The sequence below is a fragment of the Petaurus breviceps genome, unplaced genomic scaffold, assembly GCF_028583685.1.
Source record: "Petaurus breviceps papuanus isolate PSGF00001 unplaced genomic scaffold, PetGlider_PUasm1.0 90897, whole genome shotgun sequence".
In the NCBI taxonomy this organism is placed as follows: Eukaryota; Metazoa; Chordata; class Mammalia; order Diprotodontia; family Petauridae; genus Petaurus; species Petaurus breviceps.
Window position 1 is genome coordinate 15,760,590 of NW_027187374.1, and position 13,765 is coordinate 15,774,354.

The 13,765-nt window shown below is 38.1% G+C and overlaps 1 protein-coding gene across 1 annotated transcript in view; it reads left to right on the top strand.

Annotated features, from left to right (window-relative positions):
- The window catches only part of LOC138151526 (periodic tryptophan protein 2 homolog), a 45,173-nt gene extending 31,813 nt beyond the window's left edge, over positions 1-13,360 (top strand). Inside the window, exons 14-18 of the mRNA XM_069075085.1 lie at positions 2,309-2,374; positions 7,269-7,487; positions 7,906-8,056; positions 9,523-9,597; positions 10,035-13,360. Coding sequence (XP_068931186.1) covers positions 2,309-2,374; positions 7,269-7,487; positions 7,906-8,056; positions 9,523-9,597; positions 10,035-10,191 — 668 coding nt within the window. The 3' untranslated portion in view covers positions 10,192-13,360. The remainder of the gene's footprint in view (positions 1-2,308; positions 2,375-7,268; positions 7,488-7,905; positions 8,057-9,522; positions 9,598-10,034) is intronic.
- The last annotated feature ends 405 nt before the right edge of the window (positions 13,361-13,765 follow it).

The window sequence follows — 13,765 nt, forward strand, 5'->3', positions numbered from 1 at the left end:
GACATATAAGCCTGGCAGTCCAAAATCACGAGATTTTAGGATCCTTGGGGATCACTTACTGAGTGGGGCAACTGGTAGTTCAGTGTATAGAGCACCAGGCCTGGAGTCAGGAAGACCTGAGTTCACATCTGTACTCACACACTTACTAGCTGTGTAACCCTGGGTAAGTCACTTAACCTCTGTCTATCTAAGTTTCCTCTACTGTAAAATGAGAACAAATAATAGTACCTACCTTCCCAGGGTTGTTGTGAGGCTCAAAAGAGATAATATTTGTGAAGTGCTTAGCTCAGCACCTGGCCCATAGTTATAACTCTATAAATGTTAATTGCTATCATCATCATCATCATCATCATCATTACTGTTATTATTAGTCTAGAAAGTTGTAAGTTCCATTCACAGTCATTTGGGACCCAGAGCAGAAGTGCAGCTTCTAAGACCTAGTTCTTATTTATTTGGTTTTGGGAGGGGTGGAGTAGTCAATCACTGTTCATAACTTTAAAGATAGAATTCCAAAGCATTCAGTGTGTGTATAGGGTATATGTAGTAAAATGTCATTATATGTAATGGAATCAATCGCAAATTCAGTAACATGCAGAACAAACAGTAACTAACGCTTAGTTCTAGGCCTTTGATACTTGCCTCCCTGTGTAGCTTAAATGTGTGTAGTGCCTGTTACATGCAAAGCGCCTTGCTTCTTGTGGTATGGCATGTATTTATTCTGTCAGCTCTAAGACAAGTTTAAACTCCACGGTCTGCTTTGAATTGAATGAGCCAGAGTGTAATTGAACCTAACTGGTGCTGCAGTATTCAAGGTGGGCATGTCTTACTTTATTCTATTAAAATAACAACAAAATACTGAATAGTTACATTTGCTTTTCACAAATCAGAACTTAATGTTATAAACATATTATACAGGGGATTAGAAAAGTACAGACTAAGAAATATAATTTCTATGGACATTTTAATGTTTCTCTAGAGACTGAGTTTGAGTTTCTGATTAGACAAATGCCATTGATGTTATTCGTTTTCTGGGCTCTATTTTTCAGCTGGTAGAGATACCATTTTGAGTGTGGGTCCCTGTACTGTGACCCCAGCTACCAGAAAAAGTGGCAAAACCCTTTCTCCTCTTCCCCAGCTTCAATTTTTCTGTTGTGTTAACTTTTGCCCTCTTAATTTTTGTATATGAGCTTCTCTAGTAATCAGCTTCCATAATTACCTACATCTTTTGTCTGAATGTAAGCCATGAATGTAAGTACTATATGATGATTCTCTTTTGAAAGGAAAATAATAAACAGTATACGTTTATATATTGAAAATTACATTTTAAAAATTACTATATTAAGCAAAAATAAATTTTTTGTTCTACAATATTAAAGTCAGGCTAGTGGGGAAACTTAGAATGACAAACCAACATGGAGATTTGGACTTATTCCAGCTGAGGAGCTTAACACAGGCCATTCTCATTCTCATTGTCCCTATCCTCACATGCTCCATCACACCCTGTAACCAACTGCCTCCTTCAAGCATTTCAATTCCAGTTCCACACTGAACTGCCTGACCCAAAACACTAGTCCCAGCTAGGAGTCCTTTCTCTATAAAAATAAAAAGAAGTGTGAAGCAGAGCCTGGGCTGCAAAGAAAGTACACACTCTTTGAAGAAAGGAACTCATGGGGATTAGCACAGAGAAAGAAAGTGGATGAATGTTGGTGTTGGGGATTCAGGCAGAGAGAGATTGACGACGTCACTTGGAACCTACAGATCTGGAGCCTTGGTAGCAACAGCAAGGACCTCTGACACAGACTCTTTTAGAATTTGATGTTGTTGTTCTGACCAGTGAGGTTTAAACTGTATCTTTATAGCTAGGATTGTGCTGCAGGCATCACTCGTGTCTTGTTCAGTCATGTCCAACTCCTTGTGACCCCACTTGGGATTTTCTTGGCAAAGATACTGGAGTGATTTGCCATTTCCTTTTCCAGCTCATTTTACAGATGAGGAAACTGAGGTAAATAGGGTTAAGTGACTTGCCCAGGGTTACACAGTGAGACTGAATTTGAACTTAGTTCTTCCTGACTCTAAGCACAGTGCTCTATTCACTGTACCATCTAGTTGCCCTTGTGTCTTAGGCCATCTGTATTTGAGAGGAAAATGGAGCCTGTATTCAGACTAATGAAGTCATTCAAACCAGTTCTTACCTGCCCCAAGATAATATTATAAACTCTTAAGCCATCAGTTTAAATAAGAGAAGTTACTGTAATTGCGAGTGTTACGCAATAACTGAAGTACTGAAATTATTTTATTTTCTTTGCAGGTGACTTGAGTTCTCGGCGCTTTAAGCCTGAAATCAGGGTGACCTCACTTCATTTTTCTCCTACAGGTAGGAAAGTATAAGATGTTTTTTAGCAATAGGATGATGGCTTTGCTTGAATCTTTGAGATTGTAAATCCCCTATAAGTCACGGATAACTTTTAGCAGATATTCATTAAAAGTACCTGCTATTTACAAAGCAGTATACTAGATGTTGAAAATGATAGAAAGATTGAATAAAATTTCATTCCTGTCTGCACTTTTGGAGCTCACAGTCTAGTGTGTGATTGGTACACAGGCAAGTTTAATACAAGTTAAAGCATGCTAAGTGCCTATAAGAGTTATAAACCAAGTGGTAGTCAAGATTTAGGGTGAAGGAGAAGATCATTACTGAAGGAGATGAAGATGAGAAGTCTTGAATGGCCTTTGATCTGGATGTTTAGGATTTTAGAAGATGGAGTTATGGGAGTTGTGTGAACAGAGGCATGGACATATCCTGAAACATGGGGAGTTGACCTGGGAATCTGGGGGGAATCGGGAAGAATGAAAGTTGGTGGTGGAAAGTACTATGAAATAAGATTGGAAATTGTTTGGATGTTGATGGGATGATAGAGGGCATTCCTTACATGCCATGCTAAAGAGAAGAGCTTAAACTTCATTCAGTAGGCAGTTAGAAGTCATTACAGGGTTTCTAGCAGAGCACTGAGGATTAGATCTGTGCCTAAGAAGGATTGTCTGGTGGGACTGTGGAATATGGATTAGAGTGCAGAGGGCATGGAGCTAACTAATCCATGTCCCACAACTCTGGCTGTTAAGATTAATGGGTGTCTCCCACTTCCCAGGCAAGGGACATATGGCCTGAGCTTTGTGCACTGAACAGAGAGCTAAGAAGGAAGCAGGTGGCTAACCCATATCGCATAACACCTAGCTGAACAGGAGGCAGCCACAGGCTCTGAACAGACGCACTGTCTTGTCTACTAAACTGAAGGCACCTGAAACTGAGAATGTTCTGCCTCGATGCTTCCTGATGGTTAGAAAAGCTTCCACATTCTCCTTTTTCCCCCAGTCTGAGTGAAATGTAATCCCCTACTGTAAACCACCCTCTTTTCCAACCCTTGCTGTCTATTTTCTCATCCTCATCACCTCAACCCTAACACTTCAGTGTTTCATTTTAGTTCTGGATCCCTTTCCACCATCACATCTGGAATTCCCATGGCATAATTAACAAACTTCTTTTCATTTTTTCTTTTTAGACCTCTTCCTCATGTGCTCCTTCCCATCTTCTGTCATGCACAGAGACCTCGCTTTTCTTTCCAGCACCAGCTGTACCTTCTGTCATGCGTCCTGCCACACTGGTCCTCAAGGAGGAGTTGGAGTACTCCCTGCTTCCCCTGGCTATTTCCAAACTCTTCTTCCGCCACCATCACTCAACAACATCTCTCTCTTTGGACTTAATTCTACCCAAATTTATCACCTGTTCCAGATCCTGGTGGTTGTTTTCTAGTAGACTGGCCCCTCAGGTCTTTCTCCTTTGTTAAGGAGTTAGGTACCTGGCCCACAGCCTTCCTCTCTAGCACAACTCCTGCCATTGTACTAGGAGTCTTGAATGACTTGAGATTCCTTAACCTTCTAGTTGCTCCATTCATTCACCTGCCATGATATATACTTCTATTCTGGTTCAGCTACACACTGGGATTATCCCATTCTTACTCTTGTCCTCATTTACAACTGTTCCACTTTGATGATTAGTAATGCTAGATCTAAAATTCCTTTAGCCATTCATTACCTGTTATTCCATCTTTCCCTTTGCTTTACTCACTCTCAACCTATTCTTTGTCCTTACTATGACATTCTACTTATCAGTATGTTCCCAGGCTATTACCCTTGCTGTGGCTTTACTCCCCTCCCAAGCTCTTATCTCTAGACTTTTTTCTACTGTCACATTTCTTGCTCCTGTGTCTTGTTTATGCCTTGCCAAACCCCAACCTTGGATTACTTTTGCCATCTACCTCTTTTCCTGCTCACCTGCTGCATGGGGATAGAGAGTCATGTTGACTTGTTCTTTTTTGTGTTTATGTTTTCGAATCCCAACTGGGCCCCCTCTTATTCTTCCCTAATTGATTCTGTATCTCAAATTACCTGCTGTACTTCTCTCCACTCGCCACTAAGGATTTTGCCTCATACTTGACTAAGAAATGGAGACCATTTGTCAAGAATTCCCTCTTTTCCCTTCCTCCTTTTCTCATATCACTCATTTCTTTCTCCTCTCTTTCACTTCAGTCTCTGATTATGAGGTGACCCTTTTCCTTGCCAAGGCCAACTTTTTCATGTTCCTTTACACCTCCTTTCTTCTCCAGCAAATTTACCCCATAATCATCTCTTCTCTGTGACTTATCTTTAGGCTCTCCCTATATACTGTTCCTTCCCTGTTATCTACAAATGCATTCGAATATCTCTCATCCTTAACAAAATAATAATTTTCTTTGCCTTCTTTGCACCTACCTTGCCTTCAAGCTCTCATTTTATACCTTTCTTCTTCTCAGCAAAACTTCTAGAAAAAAACAAAAACTACAACTACATTGTTGCCACCACTCCCTCTCCTCTCTTTTCACCTATTTATAATCTGTCTTTTGACTTCATATTTCAACTCAAGCTGCTCTCTTACAGGTTTCAGCGATCTTTTAATTGTCAGATCCTATGACCTTTTCTCATCATTATCCTTTACCATGCTGTAGCTTTTGACACTGCCAGCTGCCTTATTCTCCTGGATAGTCTCTTCCCTTTGGGTTTTTATGACACTGCTCTCTCCTAGTTCTCCTCCTGTCTCTCTCTCTGTTCCTTCTCAGTCTTCTCTACTGGATTGTCATTCCTGTCATGCTGTTATAGAATACCTTGAGCTCACTTTTCTTCTCTTAAGTCTTTCTTCTTATTGAACTTATCGAGTCCCATGGATTCATTTATTATCTCTTTGCTGATGACTCACTGAGCTCTCCTGAGCTCTAATCCTGCATTACTATCACCCTCTTGGATGTTGTGAACTGCATGACCTGCAGGCACCTCAGGCTCAACATATCTAAAATAGGACTCATTTTCTTTTCCTTCCCTCTCTACCTTCACCCCTAATTCACCCCTCTTCCAAAACTTCCAAGTTTCTCTATTTCTGTTGAGGGTACCATCACCTTTTTAGTCACATCACTGCAATTGTAACCTTACTGTCATCTTTGATTCCTTAGGCTCCCCACATATCTGATCACTTGCCAAGTCTTGTCATCTCTTCCTTAATAACATTTTTTTATATCTGTTCTCTTCTGTCCATCAGGTGCTTATCATCTCCTGCTTTGACTATTTCATTAGCCTCCTATTTTGCCACCTCAAATCTCTTCCCTTTCCAGTCTGTCTTCCTTCCATAGTGATATAAAAGCATAGATCTGACTGTTACTCCCTTCTGTCCCTCAATCATTTATTAATCACTGACTATGTTTTTGGCTGTGTGCTAGGCACTGACAGTACAAAGACACAAATGGCACTGCCCTTGCCCTCAAGAAACTTCTATTCCATTTACTAAGTTATGTAAGTATGTACAAAATAGATATGAGGTATTTTGTCTCTTTCCTGAACGTCTCAGCAGCTGAGGAGATTGAGGGGATCAGGAAAGTTTTCATGCAAAAGATAACACTTGAACTGAGCTCTGGAGGAATCAAGGGATTCTGAGAGATGATAAGGAGGGGAAGTGGATTCTAGGCAATGACCTTGAGAAAAGCCAGGCTTCAGCGTTACAGATCTTTCAGACTCTTTTTACATACTCAACTGCCAGCCAAAATGGACCAGTCTTGTTCCTCTTCCACGTTTATCCTCTGCTTTCCATGACTCACCTCTGCCTCTTAAAATCCCTAGATTACTTTGTAGCTTAAACAGACTCTCCTGTGTGAGGCCTGCTCTAATTATGCTGATTTGCTACAAGATTTCAGCTTTTATGTCTGTCTCCTCACTCTCATACCAAGAAAAGATTTCAGCTCAAAAAATACGAGCGTTTATTGGTTTTATTTTGGTATTTTTAATCTTAAAATTTTGGTTCCTAATTTACATAGTTGCAATAAATACTTCTGCACCTCTACCATCTAATCTATTCATTGAAGTGAGTTTTTCTCAAACTATTTTGGTATGTAACAGGATATTTACATTTGTAGGTGGTAAGTATTGGGTAGTGGACACTTTTGTTTTCATTTTTGCTTCATTTAGTTCTGCACTGTAGCTCTAAGGATAGAGGTTGTATGGTATGAATTTAATAAACAGTTGTTTATTAAGTGTTTTAAGTAATATTCCAAAATTGTTTAAAATTCTAATTTTGGAATGATTGTAAACGGCCAGGTTAAAACTATCTTTTATGCTTTTATGTCATTAGTCCCCCACAAATTGTAATGAGATTCCAAATGAGTGCCTGTCCTTCGTAGTTTCTATCCCCATCACGAACTGTATATAGAGAAAATTTTTCAATTTTTATCATTTTCCTCAGTAGCATCTTATGACTTTAAAGTTCCTTACTCTGATTTCTTCTGGATTGGAATAGGGAAGTCTCACCTGAATGAAGTACTATAGAAATTGGACTTTTAGGATATTGAGTAGCCAGTGTGTGTTTTGGACCATACTTCAAAGATCATTGATTTTATCAGTGTGTATTCTCCAGCAGTTCAACACTTCTGGAACTTAGATAATCTTTGAAAGTTTCTGTGACCCACAAATTCATCAAGGCAGCCAGCCTGGGTTTGTTATGGGACAGTGCATAGTAGACATAGTCTGATGTCTATGTTGGAGGCTTTTTCATCTTCTTAGGACTTGAAAAGTTACCCATCTTTTAGCTTGTCATAAATTATATGTAGGTAGTAATCATCCAGGCTTTGCCTTACACTACTGAACCTCTGAATTATTTTCTCTTTGGGAATTTAGTGGACTTCTTCCTTCCCTAGGGCGATGCTGGGCAGCCACCACCACCGAGGGCCTTCTTATCTACTCTCTTGACTCTGGGCTAGTCTTTGATCCATTTGAACTGGATATCAGTATCACCCCCAGCAGTGTACGTGCAACGTTGAGACAGAAGGAATTCACAAAGGCAATAATGATGGCCTTTCGATTAAATGAGAAGAAGTTGATCCAAGAGGTCCTTGAGTCAGTCCCCAGTCATGAAAGTAAGCATCAAGCTTAAACTCATAGTTTTCATCATTAACTAAAAATCAGCAGAATGCTATGGAATGAGTGTCACTCATATGGGATAGAAAATTATGTGTAAGCCTGAAACTCTTGTTGCTTCTGACTGTCATGTTTGAGTTGTTTGGATAATGTCAAGATAAGCAGTCATTGCAGTCATTTATTACTGTGGAGGAAAAAAAAATCAGCTGTACTAATAGTTTTTTTTTAATTCTCTTCAATTTTTCACTTTTCAGCTGATTTAAAAAATTAAATTCAGTGAACATTTGCTAAATCATAAATGATCAGATCTAACATTTGGTTTTCTTTGGAATGAGGAATTGAAATGGGTGATTATTTTCTTCTAATCTGAGTTTTTCAGAGAATTAATATTAGCCTTTTCTCTTCCTCTTCCTACAGTTGAGGTTGTTGCATCATCACTTCCTGAATTGTATGTAGAAAAAGTACTTGAATTTTTAGCCTTAGCCTTTGAGATGTCCCATCACTTAGAGTTTTATCTCATTTGGACCCAACGATTACTCATGTTTCATGGTCCAAAATTGAAATTGAGGTAAGTATGTGCGCCTCCATAATATTTCTCCATTCAGACACCACCGTAGTTCAGACCCTTATTACATCTCACTTGGACTACTATAATAATCTCTTAATTGGTCTTCCTTGTTCAAGTCTCTCTCCATAACAATCTATCCTCTACACTGCTACCAAAATGAATAAATCTAAACATGTTCCCCTAGCCACTCTACTCAGTAAACTCTAGTGGCTTCCTGTATAAATTTTGTCTCTCTCTGTCTCTCTCTGTGCATGTGTGTGTGTGACACACACACTCCACATATAAACTTTTCATAGCCTAATACTTTATATGTAAACTCTTCACAGCCTTATGCCTTTCTGTTCAGTCTTCTTTCACATTGCTGCCGTTTCTGCATCCATAGCCCAATCACACTGTATGACCTGTTCCTCACACATGCTGCTGCATCTTTTTCTTTGTGCCTTTGTATGGAATTGTTTCCCCTTCCTAGAATTCTCTCCTTCTTCACCTGTGCCTCTTAGAATTGCTGGCCTTTAAGACTCAGCTCAAACAACCCCCTCTTTAGGAAGTCTTTCCTGGTTCTTTACTGCCAGTGCCTTCGCGCCTAACATTGTCTTCTATCTGTTCTACATGTATCTTGTAAAACCTGCTTATATGTGTATTATCTCTTCCATTAGAATGTAAGCTTTTTGGAAGGCCTCTATTTTCTCTTTTTTAAAAAAATGTCCTCAGCACTTAGCACAAGCCTGGCACATAGTTAAGTATTTAATAAATGTTGTTTGACTGTGTCTAGAGAGACAACTAATAGAATGTATAGAGCTCTGGCCTTGGAATCAGGAAGACCTGAGTTTGAATCCTGCCTTTGACCGAAGCAAACTGTGTGGCCCTGGGCAAGTTACTTAATCTAAATATCCACAGCTGTAAAATGGGGGTGATGATAATATCTATCACCTACCTCACTGGGTAGATGTGAGGATCAGATGAGATGTGTGTACATTTTTCAAGTCTTTGGAGTAGAAGTGTAATATGTGGCCTGCAGCATTCCTGAGTGCAGCCTGAACAAAATTAAAATGTAATTGGGAAATATTCAACAAAATACTTAAAAATGTAATAAGCCATAGCAAAATGTAATAGCCATAACAAAATATTAATTTGAGGTTTTTGAAGTCAATATGTAGCCTTCAGGGATCCTTATGTATGGTTTCGTGTCCCCCATTTCTATTTAACATCACTGCTGTGGTGCTATATGGCAGTCTACAAATGTCAGCTATTGTTATTTATGAAGTCATGGCAAAATTGCTTAAAATTCATCAGAATTTATTAGTGCCATTATTATTATTATTATATTTATTAATATAAGTTGCTCTTTGTTCCATTTATCTCTAGAGGCACATGGAAAAATAAAAATTTAACATGTAAGTTAAAAAATGACAAAATAAGGGTCACCTGGAATATTTTTTGACATCCAGTGTTTCTTCTTTTTTCAGAGCAGGAAAATTGTTGGCCCTAATTCAGTTTCTTCAAAAGAGTATTCAGCGTCACTTTGATGATGTTTCTAAACTGTATGTACATACTACTACCATTTGTTACTGAGTCTTTTTTTAATCAATACGATTAAATGGCTAAGGATTCCTCTTGGGTGGAAATTTGAGACACCAGAATTCTGATTCTTGATTTTTAGAGACATGGGGGTCAGGGATCTTACTCAGTTTACTTTAAGTTAGGATGTCCCATGCTGCATGTATATCTTTCCCTCTCATGTTTCCATGGTTAATGCTTTAATTTCTGGTCCTCTATGAAGACCTAAAAAAGATTAATCTTTCTCCCACAGCAAGGCTGGTTGGGGAATGAAAGAAATGTGTATGTATTATTTTTTATTGGGATTTTTTAAACAAAAATCACCTGGCAGAAATGGTTAAGGAATATGGATCTTGAGGGAAATACTGTTATCTAGGGTTTCTTGTAGGATTATAACTATTCATATCGTTTCTTTCAACAGCTGTGACTGGAATCGCTATAATATTAAGTATGCCCTGGGGGTTTCCCAACAACAGGGAGTGAAACGGCCTTCAGAGTCCCTGGGAAACAATGAAGACTCAGACTTGGAATCTGCAAGTTTACAGCTGATGAAGGAAGAAGAAGAGATGCAAATGTAGCAGCAGAATTTTCTACAGCTGTGTCATGTTTTAATTCTTCCTATTTTGGCTAAGACTCACCCAAAAGAGAAGAAAAAATGATTTTGTAGTGATTTTTCACTGGCACTACATGGCCCTTATAGTGGCTTCATTTTGTTTATATTCTAATATCAGAAATTAATGGACACAAAGGATAGAACTTGAGAACTTTGGCAATATTGTTTGACTCGTTCTTGATAGTAGAATAATCATGAGTCTCTCATTCTCAAAGTAAAATCATATTATGATGGATGGAACTTTGCTATTAAACAGAGTGGCATTTTTTTAAGAGCTAAAAGAGCCCAACTTTTTCATTTTATATATTTGAAAATTAAGGCCCAGAGGACTATAATATGGGATTTGCTATGAGACATATTGATCTTATACTTTTTTCCAAAAATCTGTCTTATATTTCTAATACTGTTTATTATTAAAACCACAAGAATGTGGTTCTGACTCAGTTTTCATCTTTATCATGGACCCACATCATTAAATCTGTTAATACTTTATGATATGTAGCCAAACTTGGAAGGTTTTGGGGGGTTTTTAAAAAGCTAGGAATTGGTTAATTTGGAAAATTAAGATCAGAAAATAGAAAAGACAAAAGGCATTGTGATGTAGTAAAAAAAGAACACTGGATTTGAAGTCAGAAGACCTTAACCCAGGTCTTAAGATTTTGACTGTGACTGCCTCTGTGACCTTGGGCAGGTCACTTAACCCCCAATGGTAAAATGAAGAGGTTGGATTGAATAATTTTTAAGTTTCCACCCAGCTCTAGACCTAAGATCCTAAATTGACTCAGTGAACATTAAGTTCCCTGAAAACAATTGCCCTCTAAGTAAATACAGGAGCTCTGCCTTTGCAAAATCTACCTTGTATGTATGCATGTTTTTCTTTTCAAACTCATTCGAGGGATTTGATTCTTCAGTGTTGTTTAAGACGTATTTTTAGATATTTTTAGATTATCCATGATATAATAATTACAGAACCGGGGCTTTGAAAACATTTAAAAACTTAATCCATATTGTTAGGGGCAGAATTCAAGTGGCCAGCTGAAGGGTACACCAGATAATCAGGATTAGAGTGGTGATAGCTTGTTGAGGTGAGGTCAGGGGGAAAAAAAGCTATCACTATCTCATATGTTACGTGGCTTATTCTACATGGCTAATGGAAACACAGAAGTCATAGAAAATAGTGATGAGACAGGATCACAGGACCTCTCAGAAAGCTGATCAAGTGTTTTTTGTGACCAGGAGTTTTATAAACCTAAACACTAAACAAAATCTGTTCATTAACATCCTGGAGGAAGTAGTAGGCTGGTAAACTAGAGTTAAGTACTTTTAGTTTATAGAAATCACATGTTACTGCTGGGAAGATCTTCACAATTATCTAGTTTTATTTTTACCATGAATAAAATGCTAACCAACAATACACTGTGACTGGTAATGCAAGCTTAGTATACATGAATGGAAGTGTAGATCGAGAAAGGTAATTGTTTCACTGTAATTGCTACCAACCACATGTAGAGTATTTTTACAATTTTGTATGTTACCTTATAAAAAGGAGAAAGTCTAGTAGATACAATATTGGATCTAGAATTTTTTTGATTTGTCGCTCATGAATTAGATTTGAGTGAGGCAGAGTTGTGTGAAGTCAGACTCACTCTGTCTTTTTTTCCTTGTCTTGAACATGGGAAAACTTGGGTTCAAATCCCAAAACCATTTTGTAGCTGTGTACCCCTGGACAAATCACTTAGAGTTTCTGAAACTTAACTTTCTTTATCTGTAAAATGGAAATGGTAGCACCTACTGAATGATGTTGTGAGGATCAAATGAAATAATGTATATAAAGTGCTGTGGAAACATTAATTGCTATTAAATGGAACTCATCCAGAGAAGGAAAACCAAGATAGGGAAGCCTCTGTAAATTATGTCACATCAAAAATGGCAGAAGGAACTAGGTATGTGTTAGAAGTAACATGATAGCTGTTTTCAAAGATACTTTGAGGGTTGGCATGTGGAAGATTGGCTTTGTATTCTCCAGGGAAGAAATAGTGATAATAAATAGGAAATTTTAAGGAAGGGATTTTCTAACAATGCAATCCAGCAAATTAAAGATTTGGTGATTCTGAGCAGTACTATCAAAGCAGAAGTTGTGGAGGGTAAAACCAGTTTAAAGAAAACTTGACAAGATAGCTAATAAACAAAGTCATCACGAGGACACTAAAGGATGAAAATTGGGAATGACTATAAACAAGAAAAATGCGGAAAAAAAAAAGCTGACACAAAACATTTTGAACAAACTTTTCTACATTAAGGATAGTGAAATCCCCACCACACTTGGATCCTAACATTGTAGTCCCAGATGCACTCGGAGAACAGATGGAAATGGCACCAAAGATTGAATATGAATGAGAAAGCATTTATTAAGTGATTACTATGTGCTAGGCACAATGCTACGTACTGGGGATACAAATAGAAAAAGCAAGACATTCCCTGCTCTTCAAGGTGTTCACATTAATTGGGAGAGATAACACTTAAAAAAGTTGAGCAGAAAGTGTTGGTGACATTTGGAGCTAGCTTAGTAGAGCAAATTGCTAAATTGTCATTCTTAGCTTTTATACTTCAGAAACCAGCAAATGCTACAAATTAGGGCTTGATTTATTTTGTTTTTAGAAAGTGATGGAGAAAATGTTAATGTAGATTAAACTAAATAGTGTGTCTTGGGTACGTTTTTTTTTTTTTGAGACCTGGTTGTTAAACATTTACCAGCATACCCTTGTCCACAGGGCAGATGGAGAGAACCAAAAGGTCTAAGAGTGCAGTAATGGAACTTATGGCATGGTCCAGTAGTCCTTGGGTTATATAAGATCAAGTAACAGTGCTAAGGAATGGCAAGGTGTAGAGGTAACACCAGAGCTAAAGACCTTAGGATGCTGTGGCAGAACAAATGGTAAGACCTGATGATCTTCCCATTTTGGAGGGAATGGAGTTGACTCATTTAAGCCCTGCATGTAGTCAAGCACCCTAGACCAGCACTTCTTAAATTATTGGTTGTGATCCCATGTAGGATCTCGAAAAATTTGGCAGCAGTAAAAGTTTTCTAAATGTGCAATGACCAAAAATTAATTAAAAATCAAACATGTAATGAATCCACGGTGTTTCTGGTAGCACTTGTTTATGCAACTTCTCTGCAACCTTGGTTCTGAACACAAAGCATGTACACTCTGAATTACATTTGCCTTCAAGTCACACAATACCAACTAACTTGCTGAAATGTGAAAAGGGGTCATCAAGAGAGGAAAAAGTTTTAAGAAGTCGTGCCCTAGAAAATGGGGACTGATTAGGAGGATGGTGGTGAGTCTTCCCTCAGCGTGGCTATCCCTGGGGGAAGGAGCAGTAAGGGAAGGAAGGAATGGGATACTGTGGTGGATCTTCCTACTGCCATCTGGATTGCAACAATTATAGATAGGTCTATATTGTTTTTTCTGGCTTTTCATCATTTTGAGAGGTTACAAATTTGCACAAGCTCACTAGATCATTTTTAAGATTTGTAA